Here is a 16,470-nt window from a genome sequence, read left to right as displayed (position 1 = left end):
CCATCGTCTGTTGCCTGTTGTCTCATGAATCTCCCTGTGAAGCTCTAAGTAAACACCCCTGGGTGGAATCAGCAGGTCATTTTTGTGGCATTTCTTGTCAACTAAACAGTAATTCATTAAAAATTTAATGACTCCTTTGCTCTGGAGAGGAAAAAAAAGAGAGCTGGCGCCTGCCTTTAAAGTTTCTGTCTTGTATTGTTTGGCAATTTTTGTTTTGTTTTGGAGATCTTTTTATATTTTATTTTGAAGGAAATCAAGTTGATAAACTAAAAGAAAGCCATCTTATTACAAAAAGCTTGAGTGCTTCTGAGAACATTTAAAACAAGGATGACTAGAAATGACCTTTGCATCCTGAAGTGAACTTTGAGTGTATTCTCCCTTTGGCATTTCTAATGATAGACTTTCCATCTGGTCTTTGCTTAAAAGCTAAGATGCAACTTGGGTTTTTTCATGTAAAAACTGTACATACTCTAAAATTAATCCTCTTGATCATTTCACTTCAGGGAGAGGAGTGCAGAAACACTGGGAATATTTGCTTATTTTTAGCAGCTCCAGTCCTTCTGAGAGCAGATTCCTTTTGTTCCAAATAAGTGGATTCTGATTTGAGGGAACCCTGGATTTCCCTCTGCTTAAATTTGGGGAGATTATACCCTCTAGAGGAGATTTTTAATGGGAATTAAAGAGATGTCAGTGGCCCTGGTGGGATCTGAATCAGTGGGGAGGGATTTGTGGTTACTTTAGCTGCCCTGGGCAATACTGTCATTTCTAACACTGAGAATTCCCTGCTCCCAGTTTCCTGTAGTGATTCCCCAAAGCTGAATGTACAAGAGGGAAATCCTAGCAAATGAATGCTTCAGGGAAGAATTGGGGATCTCCTGAGAGCTACCGCTGCAACCATTTAGCCTCATTTCGGCAGAATCTTTGGGGAAAGTACGTAAACTGATCCTTTTGCTTAGCAAAGCATTCCAGCAAATGCCTAATTTGATACATGCTTTGTGAAGACCCGTGGGACATAACATTTAAGAATGCACTTGAACTTCAGGGTATAACTGAGCCCCTGCTGCATGCAAGCACGTGTATACAGGAGGGGAATGTTTCTCTGGATCACATGTAGGAACGTCAGACAGCGGATTTTTAATTTTTTTAAAAATTTCTTCTTCCCTGTAATGCTAATTGCCACTGAATATGTTTCCTCTCTCTCTGTTTTTGTTTGTTTGTTTGGGTTTTTTTTCCTTTTCATCCTTCTATTCAATGAAATGCTACAAAAATACATGTAGGTGGGAGATTACTGGTGAGCCAACCATTCCTCAAACGTTTTTCTGGTGGGAGCAGCCAAAACTAAGTCTGTTAGCAAAGTCACATTTCTATCAGCACTGCATATGTGGCATGCATAGAAAACAGGTTTTCTGAGCATCAAGAAGGCTGCAGAACAGCAGATGTGCTTTGGGGCTCTTGGCAGGTAGATACCCTGCTGAGGGTATTGGCATTTTTGCTGCAGGTTCTTCTGGTGACCAACTTTATTAAAACAATGGGAGGGAGAAAGGATGCTGCAGATAATGGAAGAGAACAATTCTGGCGCACGTAGCTTCCTCTTCATAAAGCTGTTTTTCCCTTGAGGCAATATATCTTACGTCTTATGGGAAGGAAATCTTACAATATAAAAGGAAGTCTGAACTGCTTACCAGTGAATTTAGAAGCGTAGAAGTTGGATTCCTTTCATGAAGAGATAATATGAGGCCTGTTCCAGTATATTAGGGAAGCTTTTTTAAGATGCTTCTCCAAAAATAGGAGGACCCTGGGAATCACTTCTTTAAAATAATATTTGTGGGTGGCTTATGTTAATATTCCCAGAACCTTAGGGGATTTGTGCTCAGCATAACAAAGGTGTTCAGAGACAAAAGCAGCAGCAGTTCAGTATCTTCAGCCTGGGCTGCAGGACAGAGCAGGGGAGGATGGCTCTGTGTTCCTGGGGATGCCTCTGACGTGGGCTGGAGTGGTCTGAGGGCTGTCCTCGCTTTGCTCTCCTGCAGCAGCTCCTGAGGGGCTGTTCTGCCTCCAAGAATAGCTGGCACATGGCAGTGCTCTAATTAGGCTTGTTTTCCTGCTGCATCTCCTGTGCTGGGAGTGACGTGCCTGCTGCCAGCTCTGCTGCCCAGAGGATGCCCCTCTCCTGGCTTTGCTCCACAGCTGCTGCCGAGTTACAGCTCCTCATGGTGCATCATGGCAAAAACCTGGGTCCATCCAAAGGTTTGCAACTTTTTAGCCTCACCCCAGTGCTCTTGTCTCTTCCCGTTCTCCACAGTTAAGATAAAGTCATGGAGACAGAGAGGGGAAGAAAGCAGTTGATTTTCTGTGAGTAGCACAAAGGGTGAAGTGCAGATAACTTCAATAGGCATATCCAATTTTATACAGACCTTAGCAAACTGAAAACAGTACACAAAAAAAAAGGGGGGGGAAAAAGTGTCTAGAATCCTTGAAGAATTTCTGCAGAGCACATAATTGAAGGGGATTTTTTTTTTTTGATAAAGGCTAAATTGTGTATGGGCATGAAAAATTCATCAGGGAATTTAAACCATTTCCAAACCACATAAAACATTAAACATTTCAAGCTCAAGAGTAGCTTGAATATGGCGTGCATCATCCCAAGCTTTAAGCAGTCATCTGATTTTTCTCTTGCAAATGTTAAATATATAGTAAACAAGAGCCAAAGTAGGTTTTATTTGCTTTCTCATGATGACTGTGGAGCCTTGAAAGGTTTTGCTGGCTGACCTGACACACCTTTGTTTACCTCTGTTGGCTAGATGATTTTAGCTGCAACATTTTGAAGAATGAGGGGAGCAGATATCAGTGCTGCTGTCACAGTGTCCCATTCTGTGCTTGTGATCAGCTCCAGCCTTGGTCTTTTGTATGAGTCTCTCTCAAATTAGCCTTTTAAATCCAATGGAATTAAAGATTTTAACCAATCAAGATGCTAATCACCATGACATGATGTGATATATGTTGCCTGATAAAGATATGGAGTAAATCTCACAGTCTTGTGAAAGCAGAGAATCCTGTTCTTTAAAAGATCATCAACATCCACATTTAGGTTTTGCCTAGATGTGTTACTGGATTTTAAATACAGGTTCTGCCTGTATTTTTAAATCTAAAATTTGTCCTTTGTATAGAAATATAAATAGTGGCCAATTTCAGAACATTCTCAGATGCATTCTCAATTGCTTCTTGTTTTCTTGACAGCCCAGGTGCCCAAAAATACCATGTTTTCTCTTTAAATAAGATTGTTACTCACTTGTGTGTCTTTCATCAGGGAAATCTGACTGTCATTGTTTAAATCCTCTAGGAATGAGCTTTGCTTTTGCATAAAGCAGTCACCTTGGATGACTGCATGCAGCAAGTCATGCATTACAAAATTGCAGTGTGAGTTTTCAAAACCTGCTTCTGTTTGGTTTCATGTAACAACCAAAGGAAGGTGTTTCTGCTCTTCTCTAGGAGAACACTTGGGCCATGATTCAAGTTTGTCTCGTTATGCTGAAGATGGTCATAGAACCATATCACAGAATCATCAAATGGTTTGGGTTGGAAGGGACCTTTAAAGATCATCTCATTCCACCTCCTCTGCTATAAGCAGGGACATCTTTCACTAGACCAGGTTGCTCAAAGCCCCATCCAACCTGTCCTGGAACACTTGCAGGGATGGGGAGTCTAAAACCTCTCTAGGCAAGTTGTGCCAGTGCCTCACCATCCTCATAGTAAAGAATTTCTTCCATCTATTGAATATAAACATACTCTCAGTTTAAAGCCTTTCCCCCTTGTGCAACCACTACATGCCCTTATGAAAAGTCCCTCCCCAGATTTCCTGTAGGCCCCCTTTTGTACTGCAAGGTGTTCTGAGCCCTCCCTGGAGCCTTCTCCTCTCCACGCTGAACGATTAAGCCTGTCTTCACAGGAAAGGTGTTCCCAGCTCTCTGACCATTCTCTAAGAAAACTCCTTAAATATCTCTGTGTGCACCCTTGCCAGGGCAGACAATGTGCTTTCCCCTTGTTATGCTGTAAAAATACCACACTGGCAAGCAGCACCACGACCTTCCCGTTGCTTGCCTTGGGACTGGAAAAAGGCAACTGAGTAGTTGTAGTCCTCAGCTCCAGGGCACCGCTTAGGTCGTGGGGGAGACGCTTCTGTCTTTGCTGTGATTCATGGAGAAGGTAGAGACGTTGGCTAGAAAATTCTCAGAGCTGATAAGTGACTCCAAATGACACAGGCTTCATGATTCATCATAAAGCCTCAGTACACCAGGCATTTCTGTGCATTAAAATAATTTCCAAGCAATGAACCTGCCTCGTGTCTCTCTGGCTGTTTGCACTTGCTGATAATGTCAACTTGGAAGTCATTCTTCCTCCATCATCTTCTGTCTGAGGGAGGAAAAGGCCTACTCTTTCCAGCTCACTGATGAAGGAGTTCTTGTTAGGTGGTGAGATGGACCATCACCTCTTCTGCTATGCTGCTAAGCACTCTCTCCTTCCCCTTCACTGCTCCAGGCACGTGCTTGTGGCAGCACGAGGAGATGTGTATGTGACAGTGGGTAACCATTGTCCATCACCACAGGCATCAGCAACCCTCCAACTATGACAGAGGCTTTTGTCATCAGAGAAGATTTATCTTCTTCTCTTCGTCCCTGAGCACACACTCAAACAATATATCCATTTTAATTGTTTTCTGAGAGGTTATTAATATTGGAGTGGGGATTTAGAATGAAGATCAATCATTAATCTGAAAAGGATAGATTTTCACTCTCCTGCAGCAAAGCTGGAAAAGAAGTTAGAACAATAGAAAATCAAGAGAGGTTCCCCACCTAGCTTAATTCAATTTTTTCTTTAACTAAAATTGTCAAAATAGCAGTTCTGAGGGAAAACTGAATCTCAGACTGGAGATTTCCAAAGTCCATCCTAGAAACTGGAGCAATATGTTACTACAATTTGTTACCATTTTTTTCCACAACACTTTATTTTAAGAATAAAATCTCTGGCTTTTCAAACAAAACCACAATCTCAGCAGAGGATTTTAATTTTCTTCCGCATTATTCCTTTTAACAGCATCCACAAATATTTCAGTAATTTGTTTTCTGTAGGTTAAATAGAAAAGTTTTAATTCAGTCTGGAAGCAATCTCACCCAGGTTCCTCTACAACAAATAGTTGACCCTGCTTTTGGTGTGGTGTGTTTTATGGCAAGGGCACCCTGTCAGTTGCTCTGGGCTAGTGCCAGACCCTAATACTTTTTCTCTGGAAGGGAGGCACCATATGCTGAGCACAGTTACAGTAAAACTGCTGGTTTGACTGACTGCTTTCTCAGAATGGTCAGAGGACTAAAGTGTGTGCTTGGGTAACTAAATGTCATGGCCATTCCTGCTGGGAGTGCAAGGTGGGAGCCACATTTCCCCAAAAACCAGCACAAGTACCATGCTGCCACCGTTTATCCCTGCTTGTATTCTGAGGATAGGAAGTCTGCCTGGGTCACTTGAGGGAGTGAATTCTATTATCACCAGTGTCCTGAATGGGAATACGATTCTCATCCTTGGGAAGTCCTTTTTATACCTCTATTACTCACCTCTTCCTTGCCCACTTTAAGGTGATCCTGGTTGGAAATGCTTTCTCTCTCGTTTTCCCTACTGCAGTGCTCTGACCACTAAGAAGAATGGGGTGGTTCTTGGTAGGAGATTTTGTGGAATATGGAAAAATACATGTAGTTACTTGTCTAAAAAGTCAGTTTAGCGTGTTCTTTCCTAAGGAGTTACTTTGTTGAATTATGCAAAAGTGTAAATTTTAAAGCACTTCTGCTCAAAATGTGGCAATAACTGCGCATATAAATGTGTATAGTAACTTTGGTGTGTTGGAAAAAATGGTCTTTGGTACAGAAAGCTTGTGAATCAGTGTTTTAGGGTACAATTCATCTCAAAGAAGAGAAAGCCTGCATCATTTGTTTTTCTTCTTTACTTTCTCTGTTAGCAAGAAGTACTGTAGAGAGGATGTAGAGTACCTCCAGGTAGCACCTCCTACCCAGGGAAAGATACAACCCTCCTTTTTTATTTTCTTTTCATTTTAATTCTGTTTTTGTTCTGTGTTCTAGCCAGATCACATGGGAGATTCCTAGTAGGTACCAGCAAAAGGAGCCAAACCACCACCACTCAATATAAATATATATTTATATACATTTATACGTGGAGGTAGAATCATAGAATTGTTTAGGTTGGAAAAGATCTTTAAGGTCATTGAGTCCAGTCATTACTCTAACACTGCCAAGTCCACCACTAAAATTTGGATATGGGACATCAGCTATTTATTTTGAAAAAAACACGATAGAGGTGAATTCTATGTATCCAACATTTCATTTTATCATAAATTATCTTCAGGGATTAAGGATGTAACTTTCTATTTAATTGTTACACCGGTGACTTAGATGGCAATTAATTTTCTAGCAGAAAGAAAATCTAGGTGCTTTTCTGCTCCCCAGTAGCACTGACTTAACTGCAATGGAAGGAAGAAAGCAGTGCTGTTTGTGTTGGTGTAAACAGTGAACTGAGATACGTCTGATGAAGACACATTTTGCTTTCATCTTCCAAGTTTGGATGTTTGTAAGTGTGACAAGGGAGGGGTGGCAAAGAGGATGGGAGAAACTGAATGACCTAGTTTGAAAACCAGTCCACGGGGATTTGTTTGATCAGCTCATCTGAGCACTGCACTTGCATTTCCCACTTGGTGATTTTGCTCTGGTCTCTCAATCCAGGAGCAGAAGACTCAGCGAAGAGAGTTGAAGGTTGACCCCCTCCTGCAGCGGTGGTCTGCTTTTGGCAGTGGGTTTTGTTGTCCCTCTCCTTTGCATGCTGGGCAAAGAGAATGGATCCAGCACTTCCAGATGTTCTGCAGCACAGGCAACTGCTGACTCTGAGGTTCAAGCCAAGGCTGCAGCTCATGGGTTTCCTCTGATTGCTCAGATTGCAACTCACCCCCAAAATGGGAAAACAATACACAAACAGGCATAGGCAAAGATAAATCCAACGTTGCTTCAAACTGTTGGCTGCAGGTTCTAAAACTTGAGGAAGTCCCTTGGCAGTGAAGAGCTCTGAGAGATGTTTTTTTTGTGATCTGTGTAGTGTTTTATATTTCATCACTAGGGACAGAGAAGGTTTGGTTGAAGATAAGACAGGTTGTGTCCAAAGGACATGGTCCCCATCTTCCCTGTCTGCTGCCTCAGGGGAGAAGGCTGACCAAATAAACAGGCTCACTTTCACTGTGCTTTGCAACAGCAGCCAGGGAAAATGAGGTCTTAATCCAGTGGCATAGCTCATTTTTTTCAACTCCTTCACAACAGCCCTCTTTGGTAAATTAATGCATATGTCAACTCTTGTCAGAAGCTTTTAGCAATGAACAAATGAGTTCAGCACCATAATCTAATAAACAAATAGATAACCTGTTCCAGTTTTGTTCTGAGTGAGGCGATGTTTCCCTCATTGAGTTGTTTCATGGACCCTTCTCAGAGGAGAAGGATGGTACCTGGGAATGCAGCCTATTTCCTCTCCAGGACAGGGTTTGATCTTCTGACTTAGATGCCCTGATTTTCACTTGCTTGTGTGGAAGTGTCTCCCTCTTAGCAGGCTGGTTTCTGTCATTTTTTAAAAAAATCATTCAGAACTACTTTTGTCCCCAGTCTTGGATCTGACCAGCTGCAGCTGAAAGTGAGATCTCATTGTACTAATTGCTGCACAAGTAAAATGAACTTTATGCTCACTTCTACAAACACTGGAGAGAAGGCAAAGGAAAGCTTTTTGTGCTGGTGGACAGAGGCATAGTGGGGTTAAGTGACATCCCCAACGTCCTAAAAGAAGTCTATGACAGGGAAGAATGCTTAGAGCTTTTTTCTTAAATCTTATGGTTCTTCTTCCGCCTTCTATTTTAGCACAGATTTTTATTGAAGTTTCAGAGTTCCATGGACTGTTTGTTGCATCAGTTCAACTTTAGTCCTTCACTAAGCTTTAGTAAAGGACTGTTGTATTTTCTGTAAGTCATGTCTATGGCAGAGAGGTTGGTGTGGGGCATTAGATGGAGTGCTCTGCCCCATAGTTATATGGAAAAATAAGCTAAGGATCAAAATGCAGCCTTCTGTCGATGGCTTTGTGTGTTGTAAGCCTGATGTGTAGGAAGCTCAGCTGATGTGCATGTGGGAGGACAATCCAGCAGCGGGTTGTACCTGCCTGTCCCTGCCTCCCTGCCACCACTGGGGCTGCAGGAGCATTGGCTGCGATTTGCTAGGAAGGATGGCACTTGGTGTCTACAGCTGCCAGCTGAATGGAAACGCAGTCTCATCAAAAAACCCATTGTTTTCACAATGAGGGGCATCCACTGTGATGAAGCAGCTGAGATTTTGCATAATTTGGGGAACTGAACCCTTGTTTCCTACCCTTGTGCTAATTACTGCCTTTGGGGTGTTTTGAGAGGGAGGTCAGTGAGTTCTGACGTGAACGCTGGGGTGGAGGGGATTTCCCGTGCTGGTGACCAGAGCTGGAGTGAAAGGTCTGTGTACAGGACACTAAAGACAGCATCTGTTTGTACTAAATTAAGTTGCTCATTAAAAGCTGTGTCACTTGCAGTGAGCCTGGCGTGGTGTGCCAGTGCCGCTCCTTTTAACAGCCACAAACTTGTGGGCACAAACTTGCAAGGGGTCCAGCTCTAGTCCCACTGGCTATGCCTGAAGGGTGGTAAAAGCCACCTACCTCTTGAGAGGGGGTAAAAAATGGCTTTTGAGCTGCTGCCTCAGCTCAGACCCAAACGTCAAAGCAGCCAGTGCTGGCACTTTCCCACGTGGCTCCTTCGTCCCCACCAGAGTCTCATCTACTTCTCCTGAAAGCTTTAGTACCTTATTCTGGCTCTAGTAACACTGGAAGAAGTCCAGAGTGATTCCAGCAGAGCTATTTTGGATTTGCAGTTGCAGGCGGAATTGTACCTAGAGGTTTTAAGTTAATCGCACGGTCATTTTTCCTCTGTATGTTTAACCACGGAGGTTAATTAACATTTCAAAGTTTCACAGGCTGCTTCTTCCATTATCTCAGCCAGTTGTGGTGAAAGGCAGTGTGGCAAGAGGGTGGTAGTCTGACTGGAGTTGTGCAGATAGGAAAATCGCTGGGAATTGTTTCCAGTGAATCCCAGGGGTTTAAGTAGTTGGATGGCAGGGCGAAGGTGGGGATGAGGATGCATATGCTACCATGGTACACGTTTCCTATTGACTTCCCATGTAGTAAACAAAATTACCAGATGATTGTTGGCGTGTGGTGGGTTGTTTTTTTTTTTTTTAATTTGAAGAGAATATTTTAAGCAGGACTGCGATTCATAGTCCTGAACTGTAGGGGACTAATGTTCCTGTTCTCCAGCTGGGAGAAACTAATTCAACATCTTGTGTTGTAAACACTCACTCATTTTAACTGATTACACCTCCAATGTTCCTCAAATCACTAAAATTACTAATTGCTATTCCTTACACATCGGAGAGTGAATCCTGAATAATTAACCCCAAATAAAATTAGATGAATTGGCCCTTTTAATTAGAATCCCTGCTGCTGTTTGTTCTGAGCTTCCTTTTCTTACTGTTAAGAGACTTTTAGAGTGATTAAAACTGTTTAAGACTTAAACAGCCAGTGACCTTTTAATACAATATAAATCCATAAAAGCAATATTTCAGCTAGCAGGTGGTGAAGTAAATTTTGAGTGCAACTACCTGACAGACTCAGTATTCCTTTTTTAAATGCTGAGGATGAAATTAGCCAGTGTGGGGTTTTTTTTCTTCCTCATGCTTATTAATACAGTAGCTGATTAGCACAAGTAGTTCAAATGGTAGGATTAGTGATTGGTAAGAGTGGTAAATTAAACGGTGCTTTGGGTTGTTGGAGCTGCTTTATTTTAGGAATCACAGGCCAATGTGGTATATTTAGGTGGATTGTGGAGCTGGTGTGTCATCATGCAACAGTTTCCCCTGCACTGACGTGGTGTCAGTGGCTCCTCACAACATGGTTGTGGCCAAAACATGATTTTAATTGTGTGCTTTCCTTGGCTAAGTACAGATGCTACAGGAAAATGTTGACTTTGGGACACTTAGTAAGATGTATGTTCACACCTAGGAGGCAGCAGGTCACATCTAGCTGAAGTTTTCTATAAAAATCCTGTGGTGTCACTTTGCAGTAGGAAGTTTCCCAGACCACTGTAGTGATACTGTGATATTCTGCAGGCTTCTGCGATGGTCACTGTGGAATACAGGTTCATGGTAGCCTCAATCAACAGGATTTTAGCCTACTGCTCAATGAATTAGGGTTTAGGTGTAAATCTTAATTGTTTCAATGTAGAAAGCTTTGACTTTCTGCAGTAGAAGGTAAATACTTGACTGAGAAGTGCCTCTATCTGCTCAGTACTTTGCCAAATGGAGTCTGTCTGGATCAGAATGGAAACACAGCAGTGGGGATTTGTTCCATCACTATCCTTAGTCTGGTCTCTGAGTCAGGGCTGAAGTGTGTTTCTCAGGTGATTCAAACTGATTCTGAACCAGCTTCAGAATCAGAAATTATTGAGATGACAATCAGAAAGGGTTATTTTTGCTTGGAAGGAGAAAATTGAAATCAGCCTCTGACATACAGTCCTCAGATGTTAGCTAGAGATCTGGGAAGACCAGTGTAAGCCCAGTTTTTTTGTTTAATAGGTTTCGTTAACTTATTGTTTCAGTGAAAAATAGGGTGTTTTGCTTTTTTGTGTTTCTCTGTGTTTTTCTCCCAAAGAGTCTCTTTTACTGAACATATGAGACCTTCAAGACTAGAAGTTTCAAAGCTGCAAATCTTCATGTCTAAATGGCTGTGTCTGTCAAGGGGGGAGGTGATTACTGTGCTACAATTCATTTGTTGGCTGGCAGATATATCTCCAGAAAACAAAGACTTGAGACATGAGCCTGATCGAGCAAAAAATGAAGTGCACTTAAAATTTTAAAGGTTAGACTGTTAAGTGAGAACGGTGTTTGGTGCATGAGACAGGATGTTTTTCTCAGCTCCTACTTGTACCCAGAAGGCATCAGGCAGCCAGCGGCAAAAATTTTATGAGTTTCTATTTAGCCTGACAGGTTTGGGCTGATGTAGGTGTATATTAGGGCTTTGAACAATTTTATATTTGTATGCTTGAAAGTGGAATAATGAAATGTTTAAAGCTCCTTGGAAAGTGTAAGAGGGGGAATTTTGGGGCAGAGAGCGGTAAAACCTTGCAAGTGCATCTGCAATGGCACAGATTCGATCAAAGCCAGAAGCCAGGCTGGGGCCTGGGAGGCATCACTTCTGCTTATGGCTCTGCTATTGCTTCCTAACATAACCATGATGGACTCACCTAGTTTCTGCCTAATTATCTGTATTTACAGTATCCAAGTGTTCTATTGATTGGGGTGGGCCATTACCAGGCTGGCAGTCCTGTGTCTGGTGGCTGCAGCGGGTGATGCTGCGGCGCAGGAGCCGCACGGGTGCTGAGGGAAGAGCTCAGAGCTGTGGTTTCACGGGACGCTGCGCCGCCGTATCTGAAATAACCGAGCTGGGATGTGTCTCACTGCACAGCCCCTTCGTAGGTTGACTCACGGTCTTCACAGCTGTACGAAGAGGGAATGGTGCAACAAGGAGTGTTTGTTTTCTCTTCTCAAATATATGGTAACAGGTAGAGATTTCTCATTGTAAGAGCTGAAGTCAGGCTGTGTCATGGTGTGATTTCCTACCTCCAAACATGCCTGGCCCAGGCTGCCTCCATGGGGAGACTTGCCATTGGAAGGCAAGTCTCTTCACCTGCCTAGAAGTACAGATTGCTTTCTAGAGGTGCCTTGATGTCTCTCTGTTGACAGAACTCATTGCAGTCCCTCCCATAACCTGAAGTACATCCAAGTGTTCAGGTTGATGTCAGGTGAAAGTCAACCAAGATGCTGGTCTTGGTGCTGAACAGTAATCAATACTAATGAGCCTTTTGCCTGTCTTATCCCTCATTCACAGAGGGACAATCTGCTTAAATCAGTCAGGAGAGGGTGAGTGCTCACGGTGGGATGTGTTCTCCACCAGCCCATGGTTAACTGGTCACCCCAGAGCTCCATTCTGCTGTGGCTGCCGGTGCATCCATGCAGACCAGGGACGGTCCCTTCCCCAGATGGCTCCCACCTCGCTCTGTGATGCTGAAGGTGGTCAGCAGTGGGTGGCAGTGATATGCTCTGCCTGGACATGGACTTTCCTGCCTCCTCCCACGGCTTGCCCAGCTCTAAGAAAGTGAAATCTGACTTGCAAAGCTCCGGGGTTGAGAGGAGGTCCCCAAGGTGCATTGTAGGGACACTGTGCTTAAAGAGAGTGTAGGCTGGCTTTCGGGGCCTTTTCCTCTTTTGCTCCCTCAAATGTAGACCTGTTTCTTCGCCACGTCATCTAGAGTCATATGCTGCTCAGGACATGGATTTTAGTCTTTGCGTGCTTCCCTGCCTGCCGGAGGGAGGCTTCCAGCAATGCCAATAATAATAATAATGCAGTGACAGCTTTCCCTTCTGCATCCAAGGGAATTCTCTCCCGCGAGTGCAGTGGGAACAGCATCGGGTCCTGTGGCTGTGTGTGGGAAAGAGGAAAGCACAGTGGCAGAATAAATAACTAAAGCTGTGAAGGAGAAAGGTCCATCTGTTCGCAGAGGACGAGGAAAAGGCCAGACATCTGCAAGGTTCCCCCAGTTCATCAGGCATCTGCTCTCTGCTTCCCAGTCTAAAAACCTTCCAACTTATGAGGAGAGTGGAGCCAACAGCTTATCTAACACAGGATGGAGTCAGCAAAGCTGGGCTGGGATGTGGTAGAGCCAGCTGTCTCCTACTGGAAAGAAGTGTTCTCTTCCAAACTCTAGGAGAGAACTCTTTTTCTGTCCTTTGCTTCTTTTCTGAAAAATCTTGCAAATGTTTTTTTTCTTTCAGGAGGAATGGGTCTTCCAAAAGGGCAAAAATGGTATTTGGTTTATGTTTGTTTTAACGGTCATTGTTAGATCCAGACTTCTGTTTATGCAGAAAACCTGCCCCTTTCCCTGTCTCATCCCCTCCAGCACATTCTCTACCTCAACTTTCCATAGGTGTTTTGAAGGGTTGTAATAAAGCAAGAGTGTCTGACTAATGTGCTGTGCAGGGAGATCAGTCTTTGGCATTGGAGCCAGGACTAACTGGAGAAACATCATCTTAAGCACAATCTTGAGAAGTCTGTGTCTGCTGGAGTTGAATTTGTTTGCAAAATCACGTTGGCTGGTTGGAGGGTCATTTTCAGAGCAAAGGAGAAAAGTTTCTGAAGGACTCAAACATCCCAGCATTTTTTAGTACTAAACCCTTAGATATTAATTTAAAAATTTTTCTACTTTTCTTTTTATTTTGTATTGTATTTCACATGATTTGAAATAAAAGATTGGATTAATTATAGAGCAAAGAGAAGGATACTGCAGATATTATTGGACATAATTTTTTGAAAAATCAATCCTGAACTCTGTAATAACATGAGCCAGTGGGTTTCATGGGATTTTATGTATTGGAGCAACATGATTGTCTTAAATTAGTTTTCAATGTGTTGTTTTTGAACTGTCTTTGAGTATCTGTATTTAGGATGATACTTTCTTATGGATTCAGAAGGGGTTTTTTGGGTCCCATCCATGCTCACTTTGAGGAAAATGGGAAGAAATTACTTTCCTGGGAAACAACATCTCTGAAAGTCCTAGGGGAAGTTTGTGTCTTTCAGAGAGTGATTCGAAATAGAAGAGAAAAACTTTCCAGAGCTGCAGACCCATCTGCTTCCCGGGCAGAGAGCATGAAGGTACTGTGCTGGCAGTGCTGCCCAGCTGGTGCCTGGGCCTGGGCCTGGGCTGGGCTGAGCCTGGGGGCTCTGAAGTGGGCACAGGTGGCCCAGAGGGCTGCAGGTCACAGGGGTTTGGCTCAGCACCTTCCTGTGCGGTTTGGAGCCTGCTCTTTGGCATTTAGGGATGGTGCTGAGGGCCCCTAGCCTGAACCCAGTGTGATGCTGCATGGAGATCTGGAGGGTCAAGTAGGGAGCTCATATCTCCTTCCAAATGCAACAGTTCCTAAATATGTGAAATATCACACTTTTGTTGATCTGAAACCTTCCATCCCAGATGCTGCACACACGAGAGCCAACAGCAAACAGCTCTACTTGCAGCATCAGTCTTCATAAGAAGAAATAAAAACATACCAAAGTGGTCCAAATTGCAGGCAGCTGCCTTCCCTGGAGACAAATCCAGAGCTAATGGCAAATGCTCTTTTTCCACCATTAGGAGGTGCTTTCAGAGCCTGGTGTCCTGCTGCCTGCAGCCTGTGCTGCTCTGTCCTTGTTTTGTTTCTCCTTTGTGGTCCCACATCCCATGAAATTCTCAAAGAGAACTCTCTTCTCCCACCTCCCAACTCTATGCTAAGCTGGATGCCTTCACAGCCAGTGTATGCTGCTTTGTCTTCCCATCAGCACTTCTGGAAGATTAACATGAGCAAATTGAATTCTAGAAATTTTGTACATCAGCCCCCTTTTAAATATCCTTAGTTACGAGAGGTGGATTCTTGTGCACCTGGCCCATCACGTGGCTGTTGTCACTGAGAGGAGCCTGTGATCTTCCCAGCAGTTCTTTACATGAAGCTATAAAGTCCCTATAGGAAGAGGGAGATGCAAAGAGTGTGGCTGCCTGCCAGCAGCAGGGATGCAGGAGATGGGCTGGTCTAGATTCTGGGCTCCAGCTCCAGGCCTCTGTGTGTCTTCTACAGGAGGGAATCCCTGCTTTTGGACAGCACCTGATGCTGTCTTTATAGGGATCAAGAAAAGCTGGCATAGTTTAGCACATGAGGGAAATGAATTGGAAAGGATCCATTGCTAAGTATAGACACGGGATGTTCATTAGTGCAAGTTTTGTGGTTGCCTGTGGCAGGTTGGAGATGTGACTTGGATCTGTGGAGCTGCTTGTTGGTGCCTTCAGGCTTTGTGGCACATCACCTTTTGCTGTGGAGTCTGAGCACCCCTGAGATGTGTAGCCATTTCCTGAAGCAGCGAGGGGTGAAGCTGAGCATTTAATGGTTAAATAATGTGTTGTGTCCTGTGCCACAAAACCGATGGGCAAGCTGCAAGGTTCATCCTTATCATCCATGTCATGATGTGGGGAAATGCTGCTGAGTCTAAATTCTCCCATTCTCTCTCCTAGGGGACTTTCTTCCTCCCCCACCCCCTCCTGTGGATGACCTTGGGAACATCACATCACCACAAGGTGCCTTCCCCCCCCCACCCCCTCTGGATGATGTTACTTACAATGTGCAGGTAAGAAGATAAGAATTTTGTCATTCATGCAGAACCGATCCAGAAACTGGTGAAATGAATGAATGATAATAAAATGAGGTGGCAAAGTTCTGGTTAAAAATCATGTGTCAGGAATAACTAAGTCAGCTTTAGCAAGCTGTGTTTCCCAAGCAGGGAATATTTCCATTCAAAACTTGCTGGGCTATTAAAGGATTTTTCCCATCCGGCTTGAATTAGAAGACTAATTGCTTTATGTCCTTGTGATGGCGGATGGGAGTGAAACCTTCCCAGAATGAATTGTTTTCTGGAATGGCCCTCTCCTTCCATGGACTGTGGAGAGACTTTAGGGCAGTAATCTGATCCTAAAAGTGTTTTGTTTAGATGCCTAAAATTAAGTGAAGCAAATAAGCCCTGGCCTAGGCTCCAGTGATGAAATTGAGACTCTTTTCACCCTGTTTTTGCTGGCTTGGGTGTTCTAGATTTGCCATCTGGATGAAAACGCAACTGAAGATGCATCAGGTGATGATGACATGTCCAAAGTGGGTATGGACAGACCCTGAACACCTTTGAAAGATATGAACACTTTTGTGCAGGTATTGCAGGTTTGCCTGGAGTGCCAGGTTTGTGTTTGCTCAGGCACATTCTGGAGAGATGCATTCAGACTTCAGGGACAAGGCAGTCAATGTGATCAAGGAGTGAGAAGCTGATCTTCCCAGTGGAGACCAGAAGCATTTGTCTTGTTAGCTGAGCAAAAGGAAGGCTGAGGATGAGTCTGGTTGCAAATTTGAAATACACCTGGGGAATAAGCCCGTATTTCAGCTCTGTGTGGGTGTTGGTGCGGGAACAGGAGAGGCTGAGCTTGCCAGAAGTACCTTCATGCTGGTGTTTAGAAATTTTCTAAGCACTGAAGGCTCTGAAGTTCTGGAAGAGCCTTCTGTGAGAAGTAGTGAGAGCAAAGAGAGCATGGTCTAGGTTTGAGGCTGTTGAGAGGTGGGTAACCACATATCCATAGACATGGGGCTGACCTCGATGGCCCTGAAAGATTGTGGCAGTCCTGTATCCCTTGGTGGATTTGACCATGAGAATAGGCCAGCAGGCAGGCATTAAACAGGATTCAAAGGACCTGAC

General features: G+C 43.7%; 1 protein-coding gene across 1 annotated transcript in view; it reads left to right on the top strand.

Moving 5' to 3' along the window:
• Window positions 1-16,470, top strand: part of LPP (LIM domain containing preferred translocation partner in lipoma) — a 333,633-nt gene that overhangs the window by 132,116 nt on the left and 185,047 nt on the right. The window contains 1 exon segment of the mRNA XM_032119009.1: window positions 15,251-15,363. Within this exon segment, the coding sequence (XP_031974900.1) occupies window positions 15,251-15,363 (113 nt within the window).

Source organism: Corvus moneduloides, chromosome 10, assembly GCF_009650955.1.
Source record: "Corvus moneduloides isolate bCorMon1 chromosome 10, bCorMon1.pri, whole genome shotgun sequence".
Taxonomy (NCBI): Eukaryota; Metazoa; Chordata; class Aves; order Passeriformes; family Corvidae; genus Corvus; species Corvus moneduloides.
The sequence above is the reverse complement of the archived record's forward strand: the minus strand, read 5'-3'. Positions and strand labels throughout refer to the sequence as shown.